The sequence below is a fragment of the Platichthys flesus genome, chromosome 13 (genome assembly GCF_949316205.1).
Source record: "Platichthys flesus chromosome 13, fPlaFle2.1, whole genome shotgun sequence".
NCBI lineage: Eukaryota > Metazoa > Chordata > Actinopteri > Pleuronectiformes > Pleuronectidae > Platichthys > Platichthys flesus.
Window position 1 is genome coordinate 9,334,198 of NC_084957.1, and position 24,405 is coordinate 9,358,602.

A 24,405-nucleotide genomic window follows, 5' to 3' on the forward strand; every position below is an offset into this window, starting at 1 on the left:
CTTTTACTGCGTTAAATGGTTTCAATGCATTTGTCTGTGTTATTTAATTATTTATTTCTACTGACATTTCAGTGAAAATATAATAGCATCTAATAGCAATACAGTTGAATAACACTTTATTGAAGATACAGTTATAGTATTAGTAACACCATAACACACAAGTCCATATTTCTTTACAGAGTTCCATGTAGTAAGTTATTACATAAACTGCCTGTTGGTAATTTGTGGTTAGCTGTTAAGTTTACTTAGACAGAAGCAGTGTTTCAGTCAGATACAATGCAAAAATAAAATCAACTACTCACAGGTCCCACGAGTCACAGTCATATTTTAATGGATCAGTATTTGTGAAGTTGGAATTTCTTAAAATATGTGATTTCTAAGCAAACAACACACACAATGTACTCTATATTATATTGCGCAGTACATTTTAACTTAGACTTGAGTCATCTATTTTTGGCAGTGGTTTCCAATTTGCAATTGCTTTGTTTGGAATTGCGAAAAAGCCTCATTCATCAAATGAGTATTTGAAGTACACTTATAATATTTACAGTTCAGTAGTTACAGTATCTGCTGTCTTGGTCAGTCAAGTGAACGTGCACAGCAGCTAATTTAAATCTGTGTGGGAACAAAAGAGGGACAGAATACACTGTGGTCTCAGAGAGCTTAGAACCCTGAATCGATGCTGAGGGAGCGTCGGGTCACATGTTCGATCTCTCCTGGGACGTATTCACAGAAGCTTGTCTGATACTTAGCCAACATTTTTAGCATTGGCCGCAGGTTGTACCACCACTGGACCTTGGGCATCCGGTGCCTGGAAACCAGTGACATACAGTCAAATATTAAGACTGATCAAAAACATATATAACCTGATAAGCACAATGAATTCACTTACTCAAAATCAGTCACAGCCTTCAGCTCAGCAACAGGGGTGAACTTGATGACCTTCCTGTGTAGGCCGAGCACACACGCTGTATCTGGCGAGTTGGTGAACACCCGGCCTGGTGAGGGAAAAAGGCATTATCGTGACACCTCTGTTGTTTGACTTTGAATAATTTGGCAATTTATTCATATAAAATATGACTTCATGCAGAAACTCTACCTTGGCGAAAGTTTTCTGTCAATCTCTCTGAAATCCACTGGATCACCCTCACACCCAACTTGGTGCCAAAATTTCTGTCAAAGGGAGAAGGTTCACCACCCTAGAGCACAAATGCACAAACAGAGTGTAAATATGTTTCATTGAGGTCAGTTTACAGCAACACCAGAAAAATTGCGACGATGCACAAAGTAATTTTTTTCCCAATCAATAATGGGATAATGGGGGTTCCCAGTCTCTGACGCTTTGGGAGTCAGGGCCTGGAAACTGGGACCGCTGCTTTACAGTATATGAGTCTCAATTATATACTATCATATCATATTGCCTTTGTAATTTGTAAAGCTGTGTTTTTCCAGAGTGGATCGATCACACGGTGGCTCCTCACCTGCTGAAGGTGTCCCAACACATTGACTCTGCAGTCAAAGATGCCCTTCCCCTCTGAGGAATACAGCTTGTGGATGAAATCTGTCGTGTAGTTTTCATGGCATTTCTCATTCCTGTTGCAACAGAGGAAAAGTTCAACATGGGAAGAACTGCATCAGACATACACAGTAATCAGTGTGAAGTCTTTTATTTTTAAGGATGACAATGTCCTTCTGTCATTCTGCCACTTTGGTCCAGGGTTAAATTGATCAACATGTTGATATGTATATGTATATATATATTGGATCAGCATGAAGATAACATGTTACATACCTCAGTACCAGACCCCGCTGAACGTCCTTCTTCATCTTTTCAGCTAAATGCTCCACGTTGGTCTGTCAAAGGCCAGATAAACAAACAAGCTGAAAGCTGTTAACAATACCAATAAAGAATAGACACAGCACATTCCGGTCTTACCTTCAGGTCATTGATGTTGATGGGGTCCTCAAAGATGTACGCTGCGTCAGCACCCACAGCTATTCCAGTGGACGTGGCCAGATAGCCACAGAATCCACCCATAGTCTCCACCACGAACACTCTTCTCTTGGTCCCACTGGCAGACTGCTTTATCTTGTCACAGCCCTGATGAGGTAATTAAAATGAGTTTTGAAAGTCAGGGGTCAAAGTGTGGGTGTGGAAGTCAAGGAGGGACTTAGCTTCCAAGCAACAGTAAAAAAAAAAATCGTCAAATTGCAGCGTGACATTTGATTTGATAGTATACTAACTTGGAAAAGCGAGAATGGTTCCACTCTCATTTCCACTTCTCCCCCTGAACGTCTGCTCTTGCACCTCGTTACTCCGGTGAGTGTCTACAATCTCATGTGAAAAGTGTGTAACTGACTGAGACCCACAATCAGGCTCAGCGAGTTTAACAGTAACGTTGAACTGTAGCTCAATTAAAGACTTTGAAACTCTGATTTATGTCCAATATTCAGCAAGTAAACGTAAGAAATGTGAACAATTCTTAACAAGACTTTGTTGTATTTGCTACAGCAGCAGCTCTCCTGGTTCAAGAAGCCGGGGATCATGGGTAACAGCCATAGCTCATTTGTGTTTCAGTTCAGTGAGTGGGACTACACAGCCAGAGCTCTGGTCAACAGATTGATGTCCCATAGTTACAGAGTGTTGCTCTAATCTACTTTTAATTAACCATCACCTCTATTTATTGTGACTATGCAGCCACTAGAAAGTGTAATAAAGATATACACAGGAAGGGTTTTTGGAGAAAGCTGCTGTTGTCTTATTTATGTTCTTTTACCAGTTTACCGGTACAGTATTTAAAGTCACAGGGAATAACCAGAGGGCCGTCTGCCTCCATCTCCGTCCTCTCAAAACTAAACCTCTATCCTCTGCTTTAAATGGGTATGAGGAGTTCAAAGTCTGGCTCTGTAGCACAGCTCATATCTGATGTGATGCTTTCTGATGTGATGGTTCAGTCCCCATCCATCTTAATCCTGACACATCAAAGTCTCCGAGTTAATGTGCCATCTGCTCGGTGTTACCTCCATGGCAGCGTTGACGGCAGTGTCTGCTCCCAGGCTGAAGTCAGTTCCAGGCACGTTGTTGCTGATGGTGGCAGGGATCACACACATGGGTATACAGAGCTCGTTGTAGTGACTCCGGGCTTCAAACAGCTGCAGCACTCCTTCGTACGCCTTTGAACATCAAGTGGTAAAGTGAAAACCTCTCTGATGTAACGCTGATTTTACGGATTATTACCAATAACCAATCAATACTCTTACCTCGAACCCTCCAATTACAAGAAGAGCTGAAATGTTGAACTTGGCAATGGTTTCCACAATCTTCTCCATGTCTTTTTTTGGAAGCGTCCTGAGGGAGGACATGAAACAGGCATTAAAAATCCCCATGAATGGAAACGCCAACTAATTTACATTAGCTAGACATACACCGTGCAATTTGTGGTGAGCAGCAACTAGATGCTGCTGGAGGGTCAGGCTGTAACCCAGAGGTGCTAAATTATGTGTCACATTGGCCACACTAACCAATTCACCAAGAGATATGAAAAGCAGAGAACGTTAAGAAAAAAAATATTGCTGCCACGCAATATCTAGTCCATAATGTATTAGCCTGTTAACATTCATGAAAGTGGAGTGATAGAAATGTGGGTACAATTTGAGAACTCTTTAAAAAAATATAAATTCAACCATTTTAAAAAACGCTTGTAGCCCACCGTTTGGTTCCCAGCAGCGAGCCCCCTTGTCCCGTCCATCCGGCCACACTGTGCCATTCCATTTCAGAAACCTGCCAACAGTACAGAACAGGCTCCTCTCAGTCTCATGCATTACTGAAAAACATACTGCAGTGTGGTACAGATGCAGAGATAGTTGGACGAACCGCTCCATTGGCCAGTCCTTGATATCCATCGTTGACCGCAAAGACCTTGTGTCCGTGAGCGAGTGCTAATCTCACCGCCGACCTCGCGGCTGAATTCATCCCTGCAGCCGGAGCTCCAACGTTCAGAATAGCCACGGAGAAGTTGCTCTGTGGGAACATGAGTCTCACATTATAACTTATGTGATTTTGACATGTGTTAAATCTAATACCACACAGTATGTGTGTGTACGTGGGTTCATGATAATGAGAGACTCACCTGAACCTGGGCCGGTTTCTGGAAGGCGAGAAGCTTGTAGATGTTCCAGTTGTTCTCAAAACTCCTACAAAAACATCATCTTGGTTTTTATTGACACAGTAACGACAACAAAATGAAATGGTCTCGTGATAAAATGAGATTAAAGGAGATAAATGATAGAACTATTCAATATACATGAAGAAATCTCCTCTCTCACCCTCCTCGCAGTTTGACCGCCTCATCAAACTTCTTCTCGTTCATGGCATTCTGCACCAACTTAGTCTGCAAACATTGTGAAAAAAATATGAAATAAAGCCATTTACCATTGTTTGCATTCATGTCCTTAAAAAACTAAATATAGAAGTGAGGAAAGAGACTCACCATCTCCACACACTCCATTAGAGGAAGACGAACAGCCTGGTTACCTGACAGGCCGATGACACAGGCTGGAGTGTCAGGAGAGCCCTCCATCAGAGCCACTACAGCCTCCACACCCAACTTACTGCTCTGGAGAAAAAAAGAGCACACATACGTACGTGTCCATTTAAATATACAAGTATATATAATAATTGCCACCACCGAGGGCAAAAAATGTACTAAACCAACTAAATAGACCTAAACCGTTAACATTTCAATAACTGCCTGGTCACAATTTAACATGGTGCATGTGTGAATGCAAATGTCCGAGTCAGAGGCTCTGCAGTTTCCACTTTCAATAGAGTTTCTACAGAAAACCTCAAGCTGTGTTGTGCATGTGTAAAAGGCAAACTGCTTGTAAACTCTGTGGCCGATTCTCAGGATTCTACCTGCAGGTCATGTCTGAAAACACCTTTAGTCCGACCAAAGAGGTTCAGATCAGACTGAACCATAGTACTCGGACCATTTGCAGTAAAATAACAACATGTATAAAAACGGTGAATTCCTTGCAATAAGCATTACGTCCGATTCAGTATTGTTGCAATGATTTCCAGCAGTTAACTTCGCACACTGCCTTGGTGTTAAACCTATTGCTGAAACAAAACATTTACTTTCACTTCACAACAATGTGTTCAGGTAATATACATAACAAATAATAAAATATGTTGTTCAACTAACCAGAATTCTGTCGAAGGCCGAGGGAGTCCCTCCTCGCTGGACGTGGCCGAGTACTGTCACTCTGGTGTCATATCCCAGCCGATCCACCACCAGCTTCAAACACACATGGAAGATTTTCAGTGTGCTATGTCTTTGTCTTTCACCAAGACATGTCCAATCCCTCCACCAACTTTCTCGGACATCTGTTCAGTAGTTTTTGCGTGAGGTAGTCCTTAAACCTTTGTACTTACATCTTTTACATAAGTTGAGGAGATGGGTTTGCCATTTATGTCAATGGCTCCTTCTGCGATGATTATAATGTTTAGTCTTGACCCCTTTATACGGCTCTGGAGGTAAACAGAAACACATGCAATAACCAGTAAGTCAAGAACATAATTCTGTTTCCAAGTACCTGAAGAGCTTGTAGACCTTACTTTCATTGCAGTACATTTTTGTGTCTTACCGATTCTAGACGGGAACACATACGGTCCTCCCAGCCCTCCTTAGGGGGAGACTCTGGAATAAAGAGCCAGTCGGCCCCAGACGCCAGCGCTGACACCAAGGCCAGATACCTGGAGTAACAGCACAACCACTTGTGTTTTATTTAGTGGCTTCTTATTAATTACATCAAAGTGTATCTAAGTGTGTTACTCACCCACAGTGTCGACCCATGACTTCCAGAACAAAAGTGCGCTGGTGGCTGGGGGAAGTAAACAACAACTACGGTCAAACCAACTAACACACTTTTGTAGCAACTGTGTGAACATAGCACATGAGAGTTTACAAACTGCAGAAGCTCAGCAAGTCTGAACAAGCTCATAGGATTCATGCCAAACGGGCTTGAATGGAGGAACTCTGTTAAAACGACACTTGGCTTCGATCATAGCATTCCAATGCATCAACTACATATTGCAGGTTTTTGTGCAAACCACAGACTGGTTATATAGATAGAAGATGTTACTGCTCCAATAGAGAAGCCAAAGCTTCTTGATCACCACCTGGTGGCTGGCTGCAGTATATATGTTAAATCCTGCCTTCTCCATGTTAGTGGATGGGACATGGAACTAACTAAAAATATCTCTCTCTCTCATTTTAGGTACTTATTATCAAATATGTCAAAGTGTGCATTTATTTTTACATAAAACAGAGTGTAAAGTCATGATTGACAGCTGACACTGACTCCTGATTGGTTGAGCGTATGTATCCACAGGATATTACTACTGAAGCTCTATACTGCGCAGACTTTGGCTCCAAAAGCACAATAAGGCAGCGTTAGTATCTGGGTTAATTTGGTTTCGTTTCTAGATAATAGGAGGAACTAGAGATGCATTATTCATCTTTATAAACAGTCTAAGGTTCACACCGCAGTCCCAAACACTAAGATACAACTTACTGTATATGTGTGTAACCTGTATGAATCATGTACGACAAAAGAAATCAGCAGTTAGTCACATTTCAGAATTGTTTCGTATTTTAGAGTTAATTTCCTGTTAATTGATTTCTCAAATTAATTGCTTTGTTTTTTTAGGTCTGATAGCAGTATATCTTTTACTGCTTTAAATTAATCTATTTACAGTTTCTCAATTAAAGTATCATTGTGTTCTTTTTATATCTTCATATTCTGAACAAATGAATATCACTTTCATCAGTGAACAATGGATTAATCACTTTGATGAAACAGGAGCCGTCACTGTTCCACATCACACAGCGTCTAACCTCTGTGCCGTGGTCATGATGGCGTCGATGATCTCCATGATGCGGTGCAGCGCCGAGTCGGCTCCGATGGTCATGTCAGTGCCACAGAAGTCGTTGTCGATGGAGCCAACGAGCCCCACGATGTTCAGGTGATCGTGCTGCTGGGCCAGAGTGTCTGTGATCCGTCCTAAAGTCACACACACATGGAAATGTTATAGTATTGGTTTACTGTTATATGTAGAGAGCTAGTAATGACATGAATGATTCCTTACTTTACCTTTCTGAACGAGCTCCTCCAGCAAACTGCTCCACTCACTGCGGAAGATGTTGGCCCCGGTGAGGCTGCCGTCTCCACCACACACACACAGGTTGGTGATGCCTTTCTTCACGAGGTTGTAGGCGGCGGCGACTCTGCCCTCCCGAGTTGTGAAGACTTTGCATCTGGCACTACCAATCACAGTCCCACCCTGCAGCAGAGACCTCATTTACTAACAAGTCCAAGACCAGTTCAGCTAAGACAGAAAGGACTTTGTCATCTAACTGCAAAACACAGTTAGCTAGTTACAGGATACTAGGTATGAACATGGCCTTGGTGGCAGTAAGAGGATGTAAGTTAAACACAATACAAACACAACCGTTCGAGCAATTTTAGAGAGGGTAGAACATCAAGACATTAGCTACACAAGTCCAAGAAAACTCACACAATTGGTCAGTGCAGTGTGAGACTGTTTATAACTGTCTCATGAGTAGAAAGCAGCTTGCACATGCAGCAAGACTCCTTACCAGGCTTTTACCAGTACAAGACAGGCAGAGGGAAAACAGATCAGAGGAGATGGATGAGATAATAAAATTCCTTTGAAAACCATAAAAAGAAAAAGAAATAAATTTAAGACAGAAGAGACACACAAATTCTATGTAACTATTGCTTATAGAAGAGAGCTGACATGGGACAGTAGGGAAGGACAGAATACACATTCGGTATGGCCCTGCTGGTGTGCTAATAGCATAACATAGCTTGTTACATCATAACATAATGTTATTAACACATTTAATGTTTTCTTCCTACTATGGTAAGTCAAAACTATGAAAAAAGGCAGACTACTGCAGTGGTGAGGGAGCAGTGACCAAAGCTAATGTTTCAACCCACCTGTTGGATGATGTTGGTCACACTGTGCCAGTGAGCCAGTTTGATGTTGTCCCCTCCATCCACCAGGCCCTGGTATCCCTGAAAAGTACAGATATGTAAAGTCAAGTAAGAAAACAGGACTTATTCAATGTGTATATCTAATATGGTCATGAACATGATTTAATAAAAAGCTTATTTATCACCTCATGAATAAGATAGACCTTGGCCCCCACATAAATGCCCATCCGGGTCACAGCTCGGACAGCTGCGTTCATCCCTGGGTCGAGGACAATTGCATAAGAACATCAAGATTCAAATCTGACTTTGAAGTGATTACACAAAAGTGGTTACACCATGGTCCTGACTGAGGAAATCAGATACTGTGGAGGATATGACTCAGTTTCACAACAGTGGTGAAAGAAGTACTGGTATCTTAAACTACGAAAGTAGCAATTACTAATCAAAAAAATAAAATCGCACATTAAAACCTTTACATCAAGTTATATTTGAAGTTACAAGTATTGATGATGCAAATTATTTAACTTCTGAATATCGTATTATATCACTGGATTATAATTACTGGTGCGATAACAAGCACATAAAAACAGAGTGGGTAATATAAATTTATGTAATACATGGCGGGGTAGTGGATCCAGAAAATGTTATTTCTTCATAACCCACAGTAAGACCTCAGGGTGTATTTGTTCTTTTTAAATCAGATTATTTACCTGAATATTGTAGTACAAGTATATAAGCATAAGTATATTACCTAAATGATGTATTATTATACTTGTCTTTAATGTATTCTTTTCTGGTTTTTATTTAGTCATCTTTTTAAAGCACTTTGTGCTTGTTGCTGAGTTATTAGTATTATTATGTTTATTAATCTAAACATTCAATAGAATTAGTGCAGTAAAAAGTGCAGTTTTCTCCCTCAAATGATAAGTAGAAAGTAGCGTAAACGTGGTATACTCTCATAAAAATACAAGCAATACCTCATACAGCACTCAACTACGTTACTCGTGTACTCAGTTACTTTGCTCCATTGCGAGTTACCTGCTGTACAGCAGAGGTCACATGTGTTGCTGCACATACATGACCTTTAACCCCTGATCCCAGATCTGAAGGTTAAAAACAGGAAACACTGGGATCATATGTTCAGTTCTTGTTCCTGTCAGTGTCCTCTCGGTCCTGTTGTCTCCTTCCTGCCTCAGCACTGACCTCCCGCCCTACACATGTACCTGAAGGCAACACGCTGCGTTTGAATGTCAGTTTATCTGAATTATTTACGTCACCTTGCGCATCTCCGCCGCTGGTCAGCACAGCCATGGCCCGGCCGGCCCCCGTCATCTTCAGCCGCTCCAGGTCCATGGAGGACATGTTTAAACAACAAGTACGAGTCGGTGCAGGGTCTATGTGAAGTGCTGTCGCTCGGTTTGTTAGTTAGTCCAGATGTTTACTCCTCGATGGCGGAAGGTTATTCCACCCCCTCGACGAGCAGACGCACTTCACCCGCCGTGACACTTCTCCGGTGTCTGACTCCGCCCCGTCCAGAGGAGTGCACCGTGCGTTTGTTTTATAACCCCGCCTCCGTCCGGTGACACGCTCCCCTTCTCGAGAAGCTATAAGCCCCGCCCACTCGCTTCAAGCTGAGGAGGAAACGTCCGCAGCACGTCCCGCACGAACTCCAGGCAACAGGTAGGATTAAACCCCGCCCACTGATTTTAAACGTTTATTAAAATGGGCTTAAATTTAATTAGATACAAATCATTCAAGTTTTTTTTATGTATGTAAAACATAACTCTAAACTTTCCTTTAAAATGTTCTAATTCCAAAATTGAATAACTCGTATTTTAAATACTCAAGTAAACGTTGTGTTTAACATATAATTTGTCACTATAATACTTGAGTACACAAGTATGAATGCATGATGTTAAAGTGACATAAAGTATTTCTACATTTAAGTATTGCTACTTTTTTATGTATTTGTAGATGTTTTCACCTATTTTATCCATAGTTTTACCACTCGGCGTAAAATGCATTTATTAGTTCTATGTCTAATATTTCTATTTAAATACTCACATGGTTTTCCCTGAACTTACACAAGAGCTGGTAATTAGCTGAATATGTGGGTGTGGTGAATATTACTGTACCAAAGATGCTCAGTATACACAAAAGTAAAATAAAAATACAAAAACTAGTAATATTGGTGAGGAAAATGTTCTAATTTATTTCATATCAGGGCTATAGCAACCTCTCATATCTGTATTTCTTTTGGGAATTTACTATCCTATCCTAATATTTACTATCCTATCGTAATATTAGTAATATTAAATTACTATGATATACAGTATTATATAGGATACATTATATGATATAATAACTGGACACAAAAATAATTACCTGATTCCTCTATCAATTAAAAACTACATTTTCAATGTTGATAAAAATCAACAATAACTTTGTAGTTGACAGAAGAGAGTGACCACAGTGATTTGGGTACAGTACATCAGCATTTATTCCATGCAGTTGTTTGCTTTGATTTTATTCTCCCAGATACCCGTTGCACTGTACACTGGATAATACAGGAAACGGACAGGATTGGTTGATCGTAATGCCATTCAACAAGATGAGGGAGTCGGAAATGATAACCACAAAGAAACAGATGCTTGGTGCATGGGATGAGGCGACATGATGTCCACAGGTAGAGACAGATGCACTGATATTCAGATGTAAGTAACTTGAACTTTTGACTAAAAATGAGAGGAAGGGAATCACTGCAGAAGTTCGGGAATCAGCAGAACTCGAGTCTTCAGGTTTGAAGTCTCACCTCTGCTGCTTTGACAGTCATTTGACCTTTGGTTTGAAACAGAGGTGATATCATAGAAGCTATATCGATATATTAAAAAAAGATTTAGGAACACTGGGTGTTACTAATTACTGATGTAAAGTTTGTATAATCAATACTTTGTCCGCAGCGATGATGCAAATGATGAATGGTCCCCTGCAGAGTCAATGATATGACAATGCTTTTGTTCTCGCATACAAATACTGTCCTCTTCCCACACCAATTCATTGTGCTTCCTTTAAATAATACTTTTCAGGAGAAATCATAGGTCACAACATTTCTAAAGCTGCCTGAAAATAAAAAGATAAATGCGCCTCACCAGTCATTCTTTATAAATTAATTCAGTAATCACGTAGGCCAGCTACAAAAAAAAAAGAATCAAAATTAAATTATCTTTACAACAATCATACTTCACAGGATATATGCCAGAAAGACAACGTTAATAACAGCTTGATCAGATTTACCCAGTCATTACTTCACACTAGGTTATTTCACACAAACGTAAACAGGATGAAGAAGGTTAAAGGAGGCTTGAGGAACGGCAGCAGCTGTTCTCCGTACCAGGGCTGAGCCTTTACGAAGCTCTCACGCATAAAAAGCTAATTTATCCATCTGTACAGGTTTAGATTCATCTTGTGCTACTCGGTTTGTAACCCACCCCCCCACCCCCCCTCGAAATGCTCAATACTGATGTGATACAGATTAAAGAACTTCCTGCTCATATTCAACCAGTCTGCTGGTCGTCGGCGACAGGCTCGGTCCGAGCTGTGCGATATATACGTTGAAGAGAGACAGAGGACAGAAAACAGGTCACATTACATTTACATACAGGTGTTTATATACAATAATACTGAGATGAGGTCGTTGAAAACCAAGAGCTTTCATTGCTCTCTGGCCTTGTCTCTGGCTTGTATTCCTTATGTAGAATCTCAGCTGTCTGCATACACTTGAGCATTCTTGACATCGTTTTCGTTAAAATTCAACCCTGGCTGGCTATTTTTCTACGAGCAAAAACATTAGGGTGAATGAAAAACACTCAGATGGGGCTAAAAAATAAAGCTCTCACAGATGCAGTATCCCCATTCAATAGCAACCGCACGAAAAACATAATATTAATGGGATTTAGATGGGGAAATTACCTTTGGTAGAAAAAAGGAACGAAAAGCCATAACACAACGCAAACTAGGTCGTTGCAGATGTCGCCATCTAGTGGCTGCTAATGGAATCGCTCCTGCTCTTTACTTCCAACATTGAACCCTGAGCATTGAGCGCTGGAGAGGTGAGTTCACAAAAAAATGGGGCAATCTAAAAATATACCTTCTATAATAAACAGTTTGACACACGCTGCTCTCCTCTAGCCAACAGCCACTGTGTTGTGTCTAGCCAGCTAGACGCCCCCAAATCCTGAGCAAGCAGCGTCTTTTTCTCACCTGAGCACCAACTCATGTTATTGCTGTTTTAGTCTGCACAGCACATCGTTATTTGTTTGCCTCTTTCAGACACTACGCATACGATGCTGTGAGCAATCCTGACAGAAAATGGTACATGGGAGGGGCTACACCTCGTGATTTTCAAGAAATGGGGATACCGCATCTGGATTGCGACTAAAACACTACATTTCTATTATAACATTAATGTCCAGCAATATAGAGTTGAACATGGAGGCTATCTGTAAGACCACTCACACATGCACGCTGATAACGCCCCTCGATATCTCTGGTCATGACATCTGATTGATGATGATGACGATGGCGTGTCTTAGAGAGAGGGATGAGCAGGGGCAGAGAGGGAGAGTCTCTTCTTTAATTTTTTGATCTGCAGTCACGTGAGTCTTCATCCCCCCGTTGGTCTGCTAGCTCGTCCACGTCATGCAGTCTTCTGGCAGCGTTTTGCCTATAGCGAGCTGCACGGACATGCTTGGACTGTTGAGCGGGTGGTGGGGTCTGCACAGATGTTGGTTTTAGAGAGGAGGAGGAGGAGGAGGAGGAGGAGGAGGAGGAGGAGGAGGAGGAGGAGTAAGTCCCCTTTGCGAGGCAGGTTGTTTCATGCTGGTGTTCACGCTTTTTATCATGAGCCCCCTGTGCCCTGGTTGGGTACAGGATGGAAGTGGGAATGAGGCAGGGCACTGGGACTCTTTACTGTAAAGTCATGATGAAGCAGGTAAGTTGGACAGTCATATGAGAGAGGGCCTGGTTGGTTGGTTGTTTTGGGTCTAAAGAAGTAAGATGCTGACTGCGGCCACATCAGAAGACGTGTAAAGACGTGCAGAGACCGACTATCGCGGTGATGTAACGTCCCCCAGCTCTCAGCCTTGGAAAGATCAAAACATAATCCTTCTCATCCTCGTCACCTGCATCCTCATCCAGTCTCTCCCTCACACACACTCAAAATGTCAGTTTCATTTCTCTGTTGGGATCAGAGAACGTAGAGAGATCCTGAATTTTCCTTCAAAACTAAGACAAAAATAAATTATGAAAGTTACACTATCTACTGTACAGTATCATTCAAAAGGGAATCCCTGCCATGGGTTTGCCTGGATGCTGTGCTAGAGATGAGGAGGGGGAGTGGGGCTCATGAAGGGAAGGGCTTGGGGGAGCCTCTGGGAGAGGTTGCATGGGGCTTTGCTATAGGGAGCTATGTTTACAAGGTCGTCCTTTTATTGCTATTTTCTTCGGTGCAGAGTGGGACGCTGCGGCCTCCAGGCAAAAAACAGAACGGAGCCCCCTGGGGGGGCATGTGTTCACCACGAGGAAGGAGCCCCGGCTTTGTTGTTCCTGATGGTGGCGTCGGAGCACTCTGCTTCTGACGTATCGCAGTCTGAGTCTCCAAACTGCAGGGGATTCTGAGACAGGAAACACAGAGAAACATCATCACACTTTGCTCATATTCACCTCTAAGACTTAGCTGAAGAGATCCCCCCTCCCGAAAATTCAAAAAATGCCTTGAGGATACAGTGCACTAGGTGGTATTATGAGTCATGTGCAATCCATAGATATAGATTGTTTGAAATAAATGTGATATTAAACCATAATTCATGTAAGAACAGCCATAACATTAAGTTAACAATGTAAAAAAAACACAGAACTCATAAATCATTAATGTTTGGGATGTAAAATTACCCCCCCCGTTCACATCCCCAGCACTGACCTCGTAGCTGTGTTCATCTGAGCACAGTTTTCCCAAGCTGATCTGTGTCTTGACCCTGCGGACAGCGCATTCCTTGTCAGAGAGGCCGTCCGACTGGGTGGAGATGTCGATGGGGATGTCCGGTGTGTGAGACAGCAGCTCGTCCAGGTGCTCCTCCTGACTGGCGCTCATCCTCTCCAGGGGCCCGCTGTGGGAGCGGTCGCTGGTGTTTCCCTCGTCTCCGTCGGACACGGACAGGTTCTCTGAGCTGAAGGTGGAGTAGGACTGGAAGCTGCTCATACAGCGATGAGGCCTGTGAGGGAGCAGGGGAGGAGATTAGCTCCACTTAGCTGGGTGCAGGGGCAGATCTTTTTTAACGTGCCAGTGCTTCAAGGAAACAAGCTCCAGGTGAAGTTACCTTTCATAACAAACTTCATAACAAAGTTACTTTACATGGCAGACAGAGCAATTGGCTATATGATAGCTGGTCTGGATGTTTTGAGTGAGAATACAAAGCGGGGTGCAAGCAATAAGAATTGTGACATCTCCCTGCTATCAACACATGATCAACTGGTCTGTTAAACATTTTGCCTCATGTAGCAATGGACCCTAACTCCAACCTGCATCAACCCCCAGTGACAAATCAATTGTAGGCTATGAATATTTGTTTTGATAATAATAATGGTTCTTTTATTGTTCCGCATGATGTAACGTTGTAACAGTATAATGATGCTTAAGTATGCAAACTAAAGAAACTGCGCAAACTGTATTTTACCTTGGTCTCCTTGGAAACTCCACTTCACTATCCACCTCTCCCTCCTCCTCTTCAGATGACTCATCACCCTGTCAGAGAAACAATCATCTTTCAGTTTCCTCACACAATCACATTTCCCAGATTCCCTGATGTTAGGCTTCGAGCTTGGCTTACCTTCCTGAGCGGTCTGAGGTTGTGTGGCAGTGCACTGGGCAGGGTGTGTGTGTGTTGGGACGCCTCCTGTTCCTGTAGCTCGGTCTTCTTTGAGGCCCCCCCGTCCGAGGCTGGATCCTTGCTGGGAGCCCCTAATGAAGACTGGGTCTTTTCTTGGTTGACGAGCAGCGAGTAGTTGGGTAGCTCTGGGTTGCTGGACGCAGGCGGGGTCTCCTGACAGTGCAGGCAGCCAGGGAAGGGGTGTGCCTGGCAGCAGGGGCACAAAGAACTGGCGGCAGCACCCGAGACAGGATCGGAGCCAGTGGATGAAGTCCGTTGTCGCGTGTCTGCATCCACAGTAGTGGAAATGAGGTCGGGGCCGGATCCAGACACAAGACGCTGCAGGTGGTCCGTCTGAGGGCTGCGGAGGGGAGCGGCGGGGCCAAAGTAGCGCAGGTTGTTGGCACAGTTGACAACAGCCTGCTCGCGGCCCTTCAAGGGAAGTAAGGGCCCCTTATTTGGTAGGAGGTGGTGGTGGTGGAGATGATGGAACGGCTGCGCCTGGAGAGAGCGGGTGTCTTCCAGGGCTCCGGCGACAGGCCTCAGCATGCCGGGGAACTCGCTGTGGCTTCCTTTGCTGTTGGCGCGGCGGTGACGAGGCTTGCTCCGGTAACGGGCTTTACCGGGGGGTGTGGAGACCTTTGGGCTGGCAGACAGCGGCGAGGGGGAGGGGAGAGGGTCAACACTGGGGATGCCATCAGAACGAAGCAAGTCTGGCCTGTAAACGAGTATCCAGCAACGCATTTAAGTTACTTTGACTCACATATGTACTTATTTTACCAGGAAATATAACCATTCATCGTACTTATTTAGTGCATAAATATTTCAAACTGGAAATGTGTCAGACCTTTTGGTGGGGGGAGCCCCGGGTTTGTGGGAAATGCTTCCTTTCTTCTTGATGAGCTTCTCCACAGCGTTGGACCTGACGATGGGTCGGACCAGATGCCTCTTGTAGGTCCCGGGATATTTCTTCTCCACTGCCTGCTCTCTCCTGCAGGGGCAGCAGAACTGATTTAGAGATTTGTGACTGAGAGCATCATAAACGTTCTCTTCTACACAGAGTTGTACTGTCATTGGTCTAAACTGTCTAAAAAAACATACAATGTAAAAATACAATGATCACACTTATATATATTGTGATACAGGAGGATATTACAGATTGTGATGTGACTCAAATATTGCCAATAACTTTTTTTGCCTGGACACTGTTATCATTTCAAATCATGTTATCTTTGAGTAGAAGGCAATAGGATACTGATAGTTCTGATAATGAAGCAACGATTCTTTTACATACTTCATTAGTTCCTTCTCCCGGACTTCCAGCTGCAGCATGATGGCACTGAGCTCCATGTAGAGGTTGTTGGCTCTCTCCAGTTTCCTCTCATAATGCTCCCGGATGTCCAGTGCGTGTCTGAGGTTCGACAGGATACACAAAATAAGTATTTCCAAGGACTTCAATTTCAAGTAATAAATCATTGAAAAATAGCACACCGCCCTGAACGTTTACATCCCTCCCACGACCTCTGACATCCTTCTCACCTGAGTTCCTCTCTGCGGCGCCGGATCAGCTCCTCGTCCAGCCTGTGGATGCAGGTTCCTTCACTTTTGATCTTCTCAAAATGTTTCTTCACTTCCTCCCTCCATTCAGACTGTAATGGGAATGTATACAATGGAAATGCGGTCAACACACACAATGCAATCAGTGCTGCAACAGAGCAAATATTGCCATCTGGAGTGCAGTGTTCTTCTTTTGAGTGCATGTCAAATGTATGATAGGATATAAGTGTAGAAAACCCTGTGAGGTAATACAAAATGAAGGTAATTTGTGATTTTCAGCTGCAGACCTGAGACTTGAAGTAGGTCTCCTGAGGAGTTCCGAGGATGTCAGCGGAGGCGATGTCGAGGTGCAAGAGAATCTGACGAAACGAAGGCCGATTCCTGGGCTTACCTTGCCTGGAATCAACCCCAACAAAAGAAGAAAAAAAAGGGATGTGATCAAGTATTCTTAAAATTTGAGAGGGGATCAGAATTTGTGAAAAACATGTTACTGTCCAAACTCACCATGTTTGTTTCATGAGGATTTTGAAGCCATCGGGGCAGGTGGAGGGGACTGGAAGGTGAAGACTGTTGCTGCCAACTCCCCAAATGATGGCAGAGGAGTCGACATCTTTGTAGGGAACCTCACCAGTCAGCAGCTCCCACAATACAACTCCAAATGACCTGCAACACACAAGTAAAGACAAAAAGGTCTCACTACAGAAACAGATTACTCGATAACAACGACAATTATCAATAGAATGATGACTTAATTTTCTAAAAATGCAATGAAGCATATATATAATATGAATCAAAATCTAAACTATAACAAGCTTCAGCTACATATCTTGAATTTATAATTTTCTATATCTCTTAATAAATAATTTATTATATTAAACTTGTGGCATTTCAGTACTCACCAAATGTCGACCTTCTCAGACACAGGCTCATTTCTGATCACCTCTGGGGCCATCCAGGCCACCGTACCCGCAAATGACATCTTTGTACTTTTGTCACTGAGCTCTTTGGACGTTCCGAAGTCAGATATTTTCACAGTGTCATCGCTGGTGACCAAAACACTGACAGACAAAAAGAGAAAGCACAGCGGTTTAGATAAAGACCACTTTATAACAACTAAATACTAATGGGTCAACAATATGGTAAATGTAAAGCTATAATTTTATAAAAACATGTTCACCATTTCAGGCAGTTTCAGACCACCACCTTCTCCTGTGACAATCCACTGTTTGATTAAAGAAGAACTAGTTTCTCTTCATGTCTTCAATTCTGAAAGACCTCACACTCACAGGAGCACATTTCTGAGTTTGGATCACCTTATTTTCTGGTAGATTAATCTGCTGACTCACACAGTGTTTGTTGCTGCTGCAGCGTGATGATATTGATTAGAGTAACAAGGCTACAGTGTGCACAGGAGGAGGCAGGAGGAGCAGGAAGGGACACTGTCTTACTCTTATATTAAAGCTTTATTAATTCATGAATAAAAGCTGATGTCAGAATATTCCGAGTGGAAAGGTTGAGTTGCTGTTGCTTTTTGCTGCTTTGGGACAGTCTTTGCAGGCTGTAGTCTAAGGAATGAGAATTAAAAACAAAGACTATTATATTCTGGTCTTACAATAAAAAGCAAACCAAGAAGCTTACTTGGGAGACTTGAGATCTCTGTGGATGATCTTGTGCAGGTGTAGGTAGTTCATGCCGCTGGCGATGCCTGAGGCCCAGTCCACCAGCATCCTGGGGGTCACCTTCCTTCCTGCCCTCAGCACCTCATACAGCTGGCCCTGGGCGCAGTACTCCATGATGATGCAGTAGCACGGTGCCTGAGTGCAGACGCCCCTGGGTTGGGTAAAACACAGGAAACACATTTACCCACCACAGAGCGAACCAGCTCTGAAAACAGGAAGACGGCATCAGGTGACAAACAAGGTCCAGTTTTCGTAGACTCACTTAAAGCTTATGATGTTGGGATGCTTGAGCTTCCGCAGGTGTTTAATGTCGGTCTCCTTCTGCTCGCGCACCTTCTTGATGGCCACCTCCTCAGAGCGTAATTTGCCCAGGAAGACAGCTCCCTGTGCGCCGCTGCCGAGCCACTGCAGCTCCGAAATCTCCTCAAACGGAACCTCCCACATTTCTGGATCACATGTAATCAGAATGAATAGAAGATAATGATTATTTCTGAAGTGCATATGATTGTCTAATTTTAAGACTAAGCATTGTTTCTGTCTGTCTTTACTCTATGTTCTGTCACATTTTTACTTTAAAGCAGAGGTTGTCATTAGTTTCTCAGCCATTGACGTCCAACAGGATAGAACAATTTCTGGGCACCCCATCATATATGCGCCTTGGTATGTTTCGGACCCTATTTTTATATGTTCTCTATAATTATAATAACTACATCAAAGAACAACATGAAAAAATGTCTGGGAAAGATATAGATGTGCTAAAGCTTAGCTTAGCACAAAGAGTGGAAAATAAGGGGCAACTGCCAGGTTAACTGGTTAAAATAAACAGCATATTGTTTGTTTATTTAATCAAAAAATTGAAGCATTAAACCATAAGTTCTGTTTCTCCCTGAGGCTCATGAGTCATACTGAGCAAAACTAAACCTAAAGCCCTGAAGGCAAAATGTTCCAAACATCTTAGATCTTCAGGAGGTGGGTCATGGGCTGTTCCGTCGTTATATGAAGGTGGAAACAGTGTCGATGATAAAATCTTTAGGCCTGTTCTGTCTGACCTCCACTCGTACCCTGTAGCCTGTGTGTCCAGCCTGGTCAGGCAGGCCTGCAGCAAGGTGACACCACCTTTACCGTGACCTCAGTTGAAGCTGACAGCTGTGCAGACTCACCACCTCAGCAGCACAGTGCAGCTAGGGCTGGCTATTGAGTTAAGGTTTCAGGCTACATTAGGAGAAACAGGAATCTAAAGGTTGTCCCTCAAAGATCTAAAAGATACAGGGACATTTGGAATAAACACAGAAAGACTAAATCCATGAACCAACCTTGCTGTTGAAGCTTGTATTCGGTTGAGTACGTCTTCCCTATAATGTTCCAGACCGGCCGCAGACAGCCAAACAGCCCTTCTAAGAAGCCCCCTGACCCAGGCCCGGCTCTCTGGAAATGCAACTTGATGTCATCAGGGTGATGTTGGTGGCTATGTCTCCCCTCTCCACTCTGGTGCATGGGACATTCCCCTTCTACCATCTGTTCCTCCATCCCACTGCCACACCCATGCTCACAGGATGCCGGTGACACAGCTTCTTCCTGTTCCTGCTCCTGTATCTGAAGCACGCTATTGTCGAAATGCCCGCCGTCGCTCCGCATGGAGTCCACACTCAGCGCAGTGTTTGGGGGGCTTGCCCCCCCCAGCATAGAGTCCTCGTCCTGGCCGGGCGTCTGCAGCATCTGCATGGGGACGGGCAGGTGTGTTGGCGGCGCAAGGTCCGTGATGATCTGAGGAGGTAGGTTAGAGGGAGGGGCCTGAGGAGGCTGGGGTTGGGAGTTGGGCAGGTTGGATTTCTTCATGGCGTCCCCGACCACAGTGAGCTTGAGCTCCTCCTTCAGCTTGCCCACCAACAAACTGGGGCAGGAAGTCCAGGACAGCACCTCTGGGGAGCTACCCATGGTGTCGTGCGTGTGCATGGGCTGCCCAATGATGATGAGAGGGGCGCGTCCTAACACACTGGGTTGTCTAGATGCTGAAAATCACCTGTGAGAGAAAAAGAAAGACAGGTTAATTAAATTATAGACCATAGTAAATGGAATTAAAATAAAAAAGCTACGTTGATTCAATCTGGGTGATCGTAGACATCTCTGAGACAACACAAACACAATTATTTCTAATGCCATAGTCGGACCCTATTACTTCCACAAATAGAAATGCAATCCTCTCACTTCCTCTCATTGATCCGGGCCTGAGAGAGGGCTCACGTTAATTATTATAACTGCAAACAACGCAGAGTGGAAAAGGTCAGACATTTCAGACGAGCTTTAAATCAGTGCACAAGAGACGAAGAGTTTCTACATGAAAGATGTTGCAGTAAAGTTCAAATGTATCTCTGGTAAACATCTGGGAAACACTTGGACTCAACACACAAAAACAACTGCTGCTCTACCATGATATCTGAGGAGCAGTAACATATAGCAGTGGGATTAAAAGTCTTGTGTGTATTAGGACGACTGAGAGCAAAACATCTGGCACACACAGCCCATCCTCCCTGCTTAACCAGCAGAGCCGGACATAGCTGCCACATACAGTATAACTGCCTATAAGAGCCACAGATTCTTCAGCCACCCGGAGAGAATCTATACAGTCTGAAGATGTTACACAAGACAATGATTCACGTTGGAGGTCACGTAGAAACCGCCTTGTCAGGTGATATGACTCAAAGTATATGTAACACTACGGTATCTATATTGTGATTGTAATATAGTGTTACAGAGCATTTTCTGGAAGATCGATAGAGAAAGAGTTTATTGATTAAATAACTAGACACACGTGTCTGTGTTTAGACCTTAAAACCTGAAAATAAAAAGAATACTAATTGATATATTTCAGAAAACAATCATCTGAAACTATTATCATAGACGTAACCATTATGTCTATTAAAGACTTCTGCCACAAGATGGAGGATTTGTCATAGATGATGTACTTCAGTGGTAGAATTATCAGATAACTTTATAATTAATCACATTAGCAAGACCCAATTAATATGGAGTCTGAGCTGTCCTGGGTTATCTTGCCTTTGTTACTGATTACCAGTGTGTGTGTGTGTGTATGTGTGTGTGTGAGTCTGTGTGTGTGTCTGTGTGTGTGTCTGTGTGTGTACGCAGGGGACCTACCACAGATGCAGTTTTACGTACTTAGCAGGTGATTACATGTCTGTGTGTGCGAGTAGCTCTCGTGAAACTTTACAGGTGTGCAGCTGAGAACAAAGTAAAGGTCGCGTTCAAAGAAGGGTGTGTTCCAACCCGTGACTTCCAACTCTGTTATACCTCTCGTAAATTGTCTCTTTTTGTTTGCCTTTGAATTTCTCCACAGCTGCTGATCCTGGCTTGGGGTTTGTTCGATGAGAAACATGAGAGGAAACATCAGGCATCATTGAGAGTGATTCTGAAAACGGTGTGTTGAAAAGATGACTGTGCACGGTTAAAGCACAGATTCTCCACATTAGAGTGAGCTGCTGCTACAAGACCCGCAAATGATCACCAGAACTGGTTTGCACGGGCTTCCCATTTAAAATACAGCGACAGCATTACTGCATCGTTCTGCTTAATTTGAATCCAAATCCAAGTATGATATGTCAGGATTATTAACAGGAATAAGTTATCTATGCACTGCTACTTTCATGGTAATGTATCTGGTAAAAACACAGTCATGGAGGGAATCGTCCTAGATATAAATTTTCGTTTACAGTAGCCAATAGCGCTGAATATGCATCTTGCATTACGCCAATGCTGACAGTAACGATAGCAGCTCAACATGGAGAGTCATTACGACAGCAGGATATGGATTTAAATGTAAAAAAGACTATAATGTTGTTTTTTGACATATAGCAATTAACAAGATATAGATGAGCAGTTATCGGAGTGATACATAAATCAAACTTTCCATTTAACAGGGCCTTTAACATCCATGTGTGACACAGACAATGTCCTTAACATACAGACTATTGTTGCAGTATTTAAAAACATTGAATATTTTATTTATTGCACTTGTACAGTCTCAATAAAGGTCTCTGAATCTCGGAGTAATGACTCAATCGCAGTGTATATATGACACTAGATCTATTTTCCCCTTTCAGCCCATGTGGGCGCAGCCTCAGAAACCCCATCAGGTTTGAAGGGGGGGTGGAAACTACAGGGCGCAGGACACAGTGAGCCGGAGATATAGAGAGAGGTTGTACAGTGTGTACAGTGGAGAACAGGAGACTAAAGTCCAGGAGGGAGGAGACACAGAGGCAGAGCAGTGAGCTGGCTCTGTGTTACGTGGAAGTTTCCTGACAGGCAGGGGATGGTCATGAAGACCAATGAAACACACAGTGTGTATGTTGCCCTCTGCGGGCAGCGCCGCCATAGAATCGCAGCTCTTTCACTTGGCACAGGTCAAAGTAAAAGCAAGCCCTGATCCCTCTGATCCAACTCTGCTGCTGACACTCTGTGGCCTGGATTTCATATCACAACATGATAATTCTAAATCATGAATATGTATTCGCCATTTTGCCTTCTTGGAACAGTGACGATAGAGTGAAGATCGGAAAAATGTCAGGAAAAAAGAGGGAGAGGAAGAATGTTGTGCATTAAAGGTTTTCAAACTGGAGAAGGTCACAGCCTTGTGTGCACTGGTCTGCTGGCCTGCAAGAATGCTGCCTCCGTGTTGGTATGAATACATGTACAGTATTTGTGTATATCTACTGGTGGGAAACCTGAGCGCTGTGGGAGTGTGGTGGCTGCCAGGGCCTCATCTATAATGCAGGTCTGTCTCTAAGCAGGTTGCTGAGAGTGCAGGGGAAGGAGAGAATGCTCTCTCAGGTATCCAATAAATCCGTCCATTCCACAGCAGAGACAATTGAGCCGTGCGAGTAGAGGCCCGTGCGGTAATTCCACCCCACGGATGACTCTCAGAGCTGGGGCGCCTGACGTGGGCCGCAGAGGGTGGATGTGGTCGGCTGGACAGACACACACATGTGAGGACCCAACCCTGCACGCACAGTAACTTCTATGAACCAGATAAGACAATCTAAGTTTTTTTACTGAATAGGGATCACAGAGTCTGCCAGAAAATCTGATGCTTTTCAACCTCTTCTAATTTTCACCTATTTGTTCTGTTCCTCTTTCCTTCCAGGCGGATTCTGGACTGAGTCTCTGCATCTGCATGTGACACAGAGAACAGGAAACAAACCTCTCGCTCTCTCACCCATTAATCTCTAATGTATGATCTCTAGGAGCATAGAGTCCCATGAATAATGTCTGTGCCCAATTGAGATGGGAGCGAGGTTTCGTTTACATTTATTTATTTACTGGACTTTCTGAAAGTCACCGTGACACTGCAAACGCACACCGTCCATCTGATGCTCAGAACGACTGTGCTACACGTTTGTATAAAGAAGATATCTCTGCCGAACGAGACACAATAAAGATATTTAGCAGAATGGATAAAATGAAGAAGGAGGGTTATAGAGAGGGAGAGAGAGAAAGAGAGAGAGAGAGAGAGAGATGGATGGAGAGAGAGAGAGAAATGATCAGGGGCTGATCCTTTAATCCCTCTACAGGGCTCTAGAGACAAACACAGACCCTATTCAGCCCTCCCCCTCCATCCTCTACACACTTCCTCTCATTTCTTGCCTCCTCTTAAGTCGATCAATAGCACAATGCATTATGGTAGTTTCTTAGTATGTGAACACACATTTATGTGCAACACTGATATTGTGAATGTGTGTGTGAGTGCACATGGCAGCTGGTGTTGCAGGGGGATCAGGTTGAGAGAACACCCCCCCTCCACACTCACACACACGGGCCATGTCTGGCAGAATCCAATAATCCCACTACTCCCAACAATCCACTGGGGATTGGTAGTCAGCAGACATTAATGTGGCTGTTTAGATTGCGTTTCAATATCTTGTTCCTTCCACAACATACTGTAGCAGAAGGCCGACCTTTAACATAAACAGACACACACTGAATTAATGCTCAGGCCCACAAACACCGCACCACGAGCAGCATCCGTGTCTCCATCACTCTGCTCCTCATTAAGGGAAGCCCTGCTGTGCCCCACAGGGGGAACCTCCCTTCGGGTGGCAGCTGCGTCACCAACAATGAACCAATTTAGACCCTGTCCCACCTCATCATTCACACGTTACCATGTCAACACAGCATCCATCCTGACCTTCTGCTCCCAGTCCCACTCGCTCTCA

The 24,405-nt window shown here is 43.6% G+C and overlaps 2 protein-coding genes across 4 annotated transcripts in view; both read right to left on the reverse strand.

Annotated features, from left to right (window-relative positions):
- Positions 1-99: 99 nt before the first annotated feature.
- On the reverse strand, positions 100-9,556 carry pfkla (phosphofructokinase, liver a). Of its 3 annotated transcripts, XM_062402451.1 has the most exons (22): positions 9,300-9,556; positions 8,208-8,281; positions 8,026-8,103; positions 7,156-7,345; positions 6,900-7,065; positions 5,839-5,883; positions 5,647-5,755; positions 5,435-5,530; positions 5,205-5,297; positions 4,491-4,616; positions 4,327-4,391; positions 4,131-4,194; positions 3,875-4,021; positions 3,711-3,781; positions 3,262-3,349; positions 3,022-3,174; positions 1,937-2,101; positions 1,793-1,854; positions 1,482-1,593; positions 1,100-1,199; positions 893-998; positions 100-811 (listed from the first exon to the last, which is right to left on the reverse strand). In XM_062402451.1, exons 1-22 carry the CDS (start codon positions 9,382-9,384, stop codon positions 664-666), a joined length of 2,343 nt encoding a protein of 780 aa, XP_062258435.1. In that variant the 5' UTR covers positions 9,385-9,556; the 3' UTR covers positions 100-663. The 3 variants fall into 3 exon arrangements, with proteins under 3 accessions (XP_062258435.1, XP_062258436.1, XP_062258437.1); XM_062402452.1 differs by lacking the exons at positions 8,026-8,103; positions 8,208-8,281; positions 9,300-9,556 and adding an exon at positions 7,662-7,929; XM_062402453.1 differs by lacking the exons at positions 6,900-7,065; positions 7,156-7,345; positions 8,026-8,103; positions 8,208-8,281; positions 9,300-9,556 and adding an exon at positions 6,577-6,620.
- A 942-nt stretch (positions 9,557-10,498) lies between these two features.
- The window catches only part of si:ch211-45c16.2 (mitogen-activated protein kinase kinase kinase 13), a 30,022-nt gene continuing 16,115 nt past the window's right edge, over positions 10,499-24,405 (reverse strand). Inside the window, exons 2-14 of the mRNA XM_062402414.1 lie at positions 19,495-20,201; positions 18,444-18,627; positions 18,141-18,332; positions 17,402-17,560; positions 17,007-17,165; positions 16,790-16,898; positions 16,485-16,594; positions 16,240-16,356; positions 15,793-15,936; positions 14,907-15,663; positions 14,754-14,821; positions 14,000-14,291; positions 10,499-13,694 (exon numbers count right to left, since the gene is read on the reverse strand). Of these exons, the coding sequence (XP_062258398.1) occupies positions 13,593-13,694; positions 14,000-14,291; positions 14,754-14,821; positions 14,907-15,663; positions 15,793-15,936; positions 16,240-16,356; positions 16,485-16,594; positions 16,790-16,898; positions 17,007-17,165; positions 17,402-17,560; positions 18,141-18,332; positions 18,444-18,627; positions 19,495-20,134 (3,033 nt within the window). The 5' untranslated portion in view covers positions 20,135-20,201 and the 3' untranslated portion in view covers positions 10,499-13,592. The remainder of the gene's footprint in view (positions 13,695-13,999; positions 14,292-14,753; positions 14,822-14,906; positions 15,664-15,792; positions 15,937-16,239; positions 16,357-16,484; positions 16,595-16,789; positions 16,899-17,006; positions 17,166-17,401; positions 17,561-18,140; positions 18,333-18,443; positions 18,628-19,494; positions 20,202-24,405) is intronic.

Coding starts and splice junctions, on each gene's coding strand:
- pfkla (XM_062402451.1), bottom strand. CDS start 9,384: ATGTCCTCCATGGACCTGGAGCGGCTGAAGATGACGGGGGCCGGCCGG. Junction 4,392..4,490: donor TAATGGAGTGTGTGGAGATG/GTGAGTCTCTTT, acceptor CAATGTTTGCAG/ACTAAGTTGGTGCAGAATGC. Junction 3,175..3,261: donor TTGTAATTGGAGGGTTCGAG/GTAAGAGTATTG, acceptor TGATGTTCAAAG/GCGTACGAAGGAGTGCTGCA.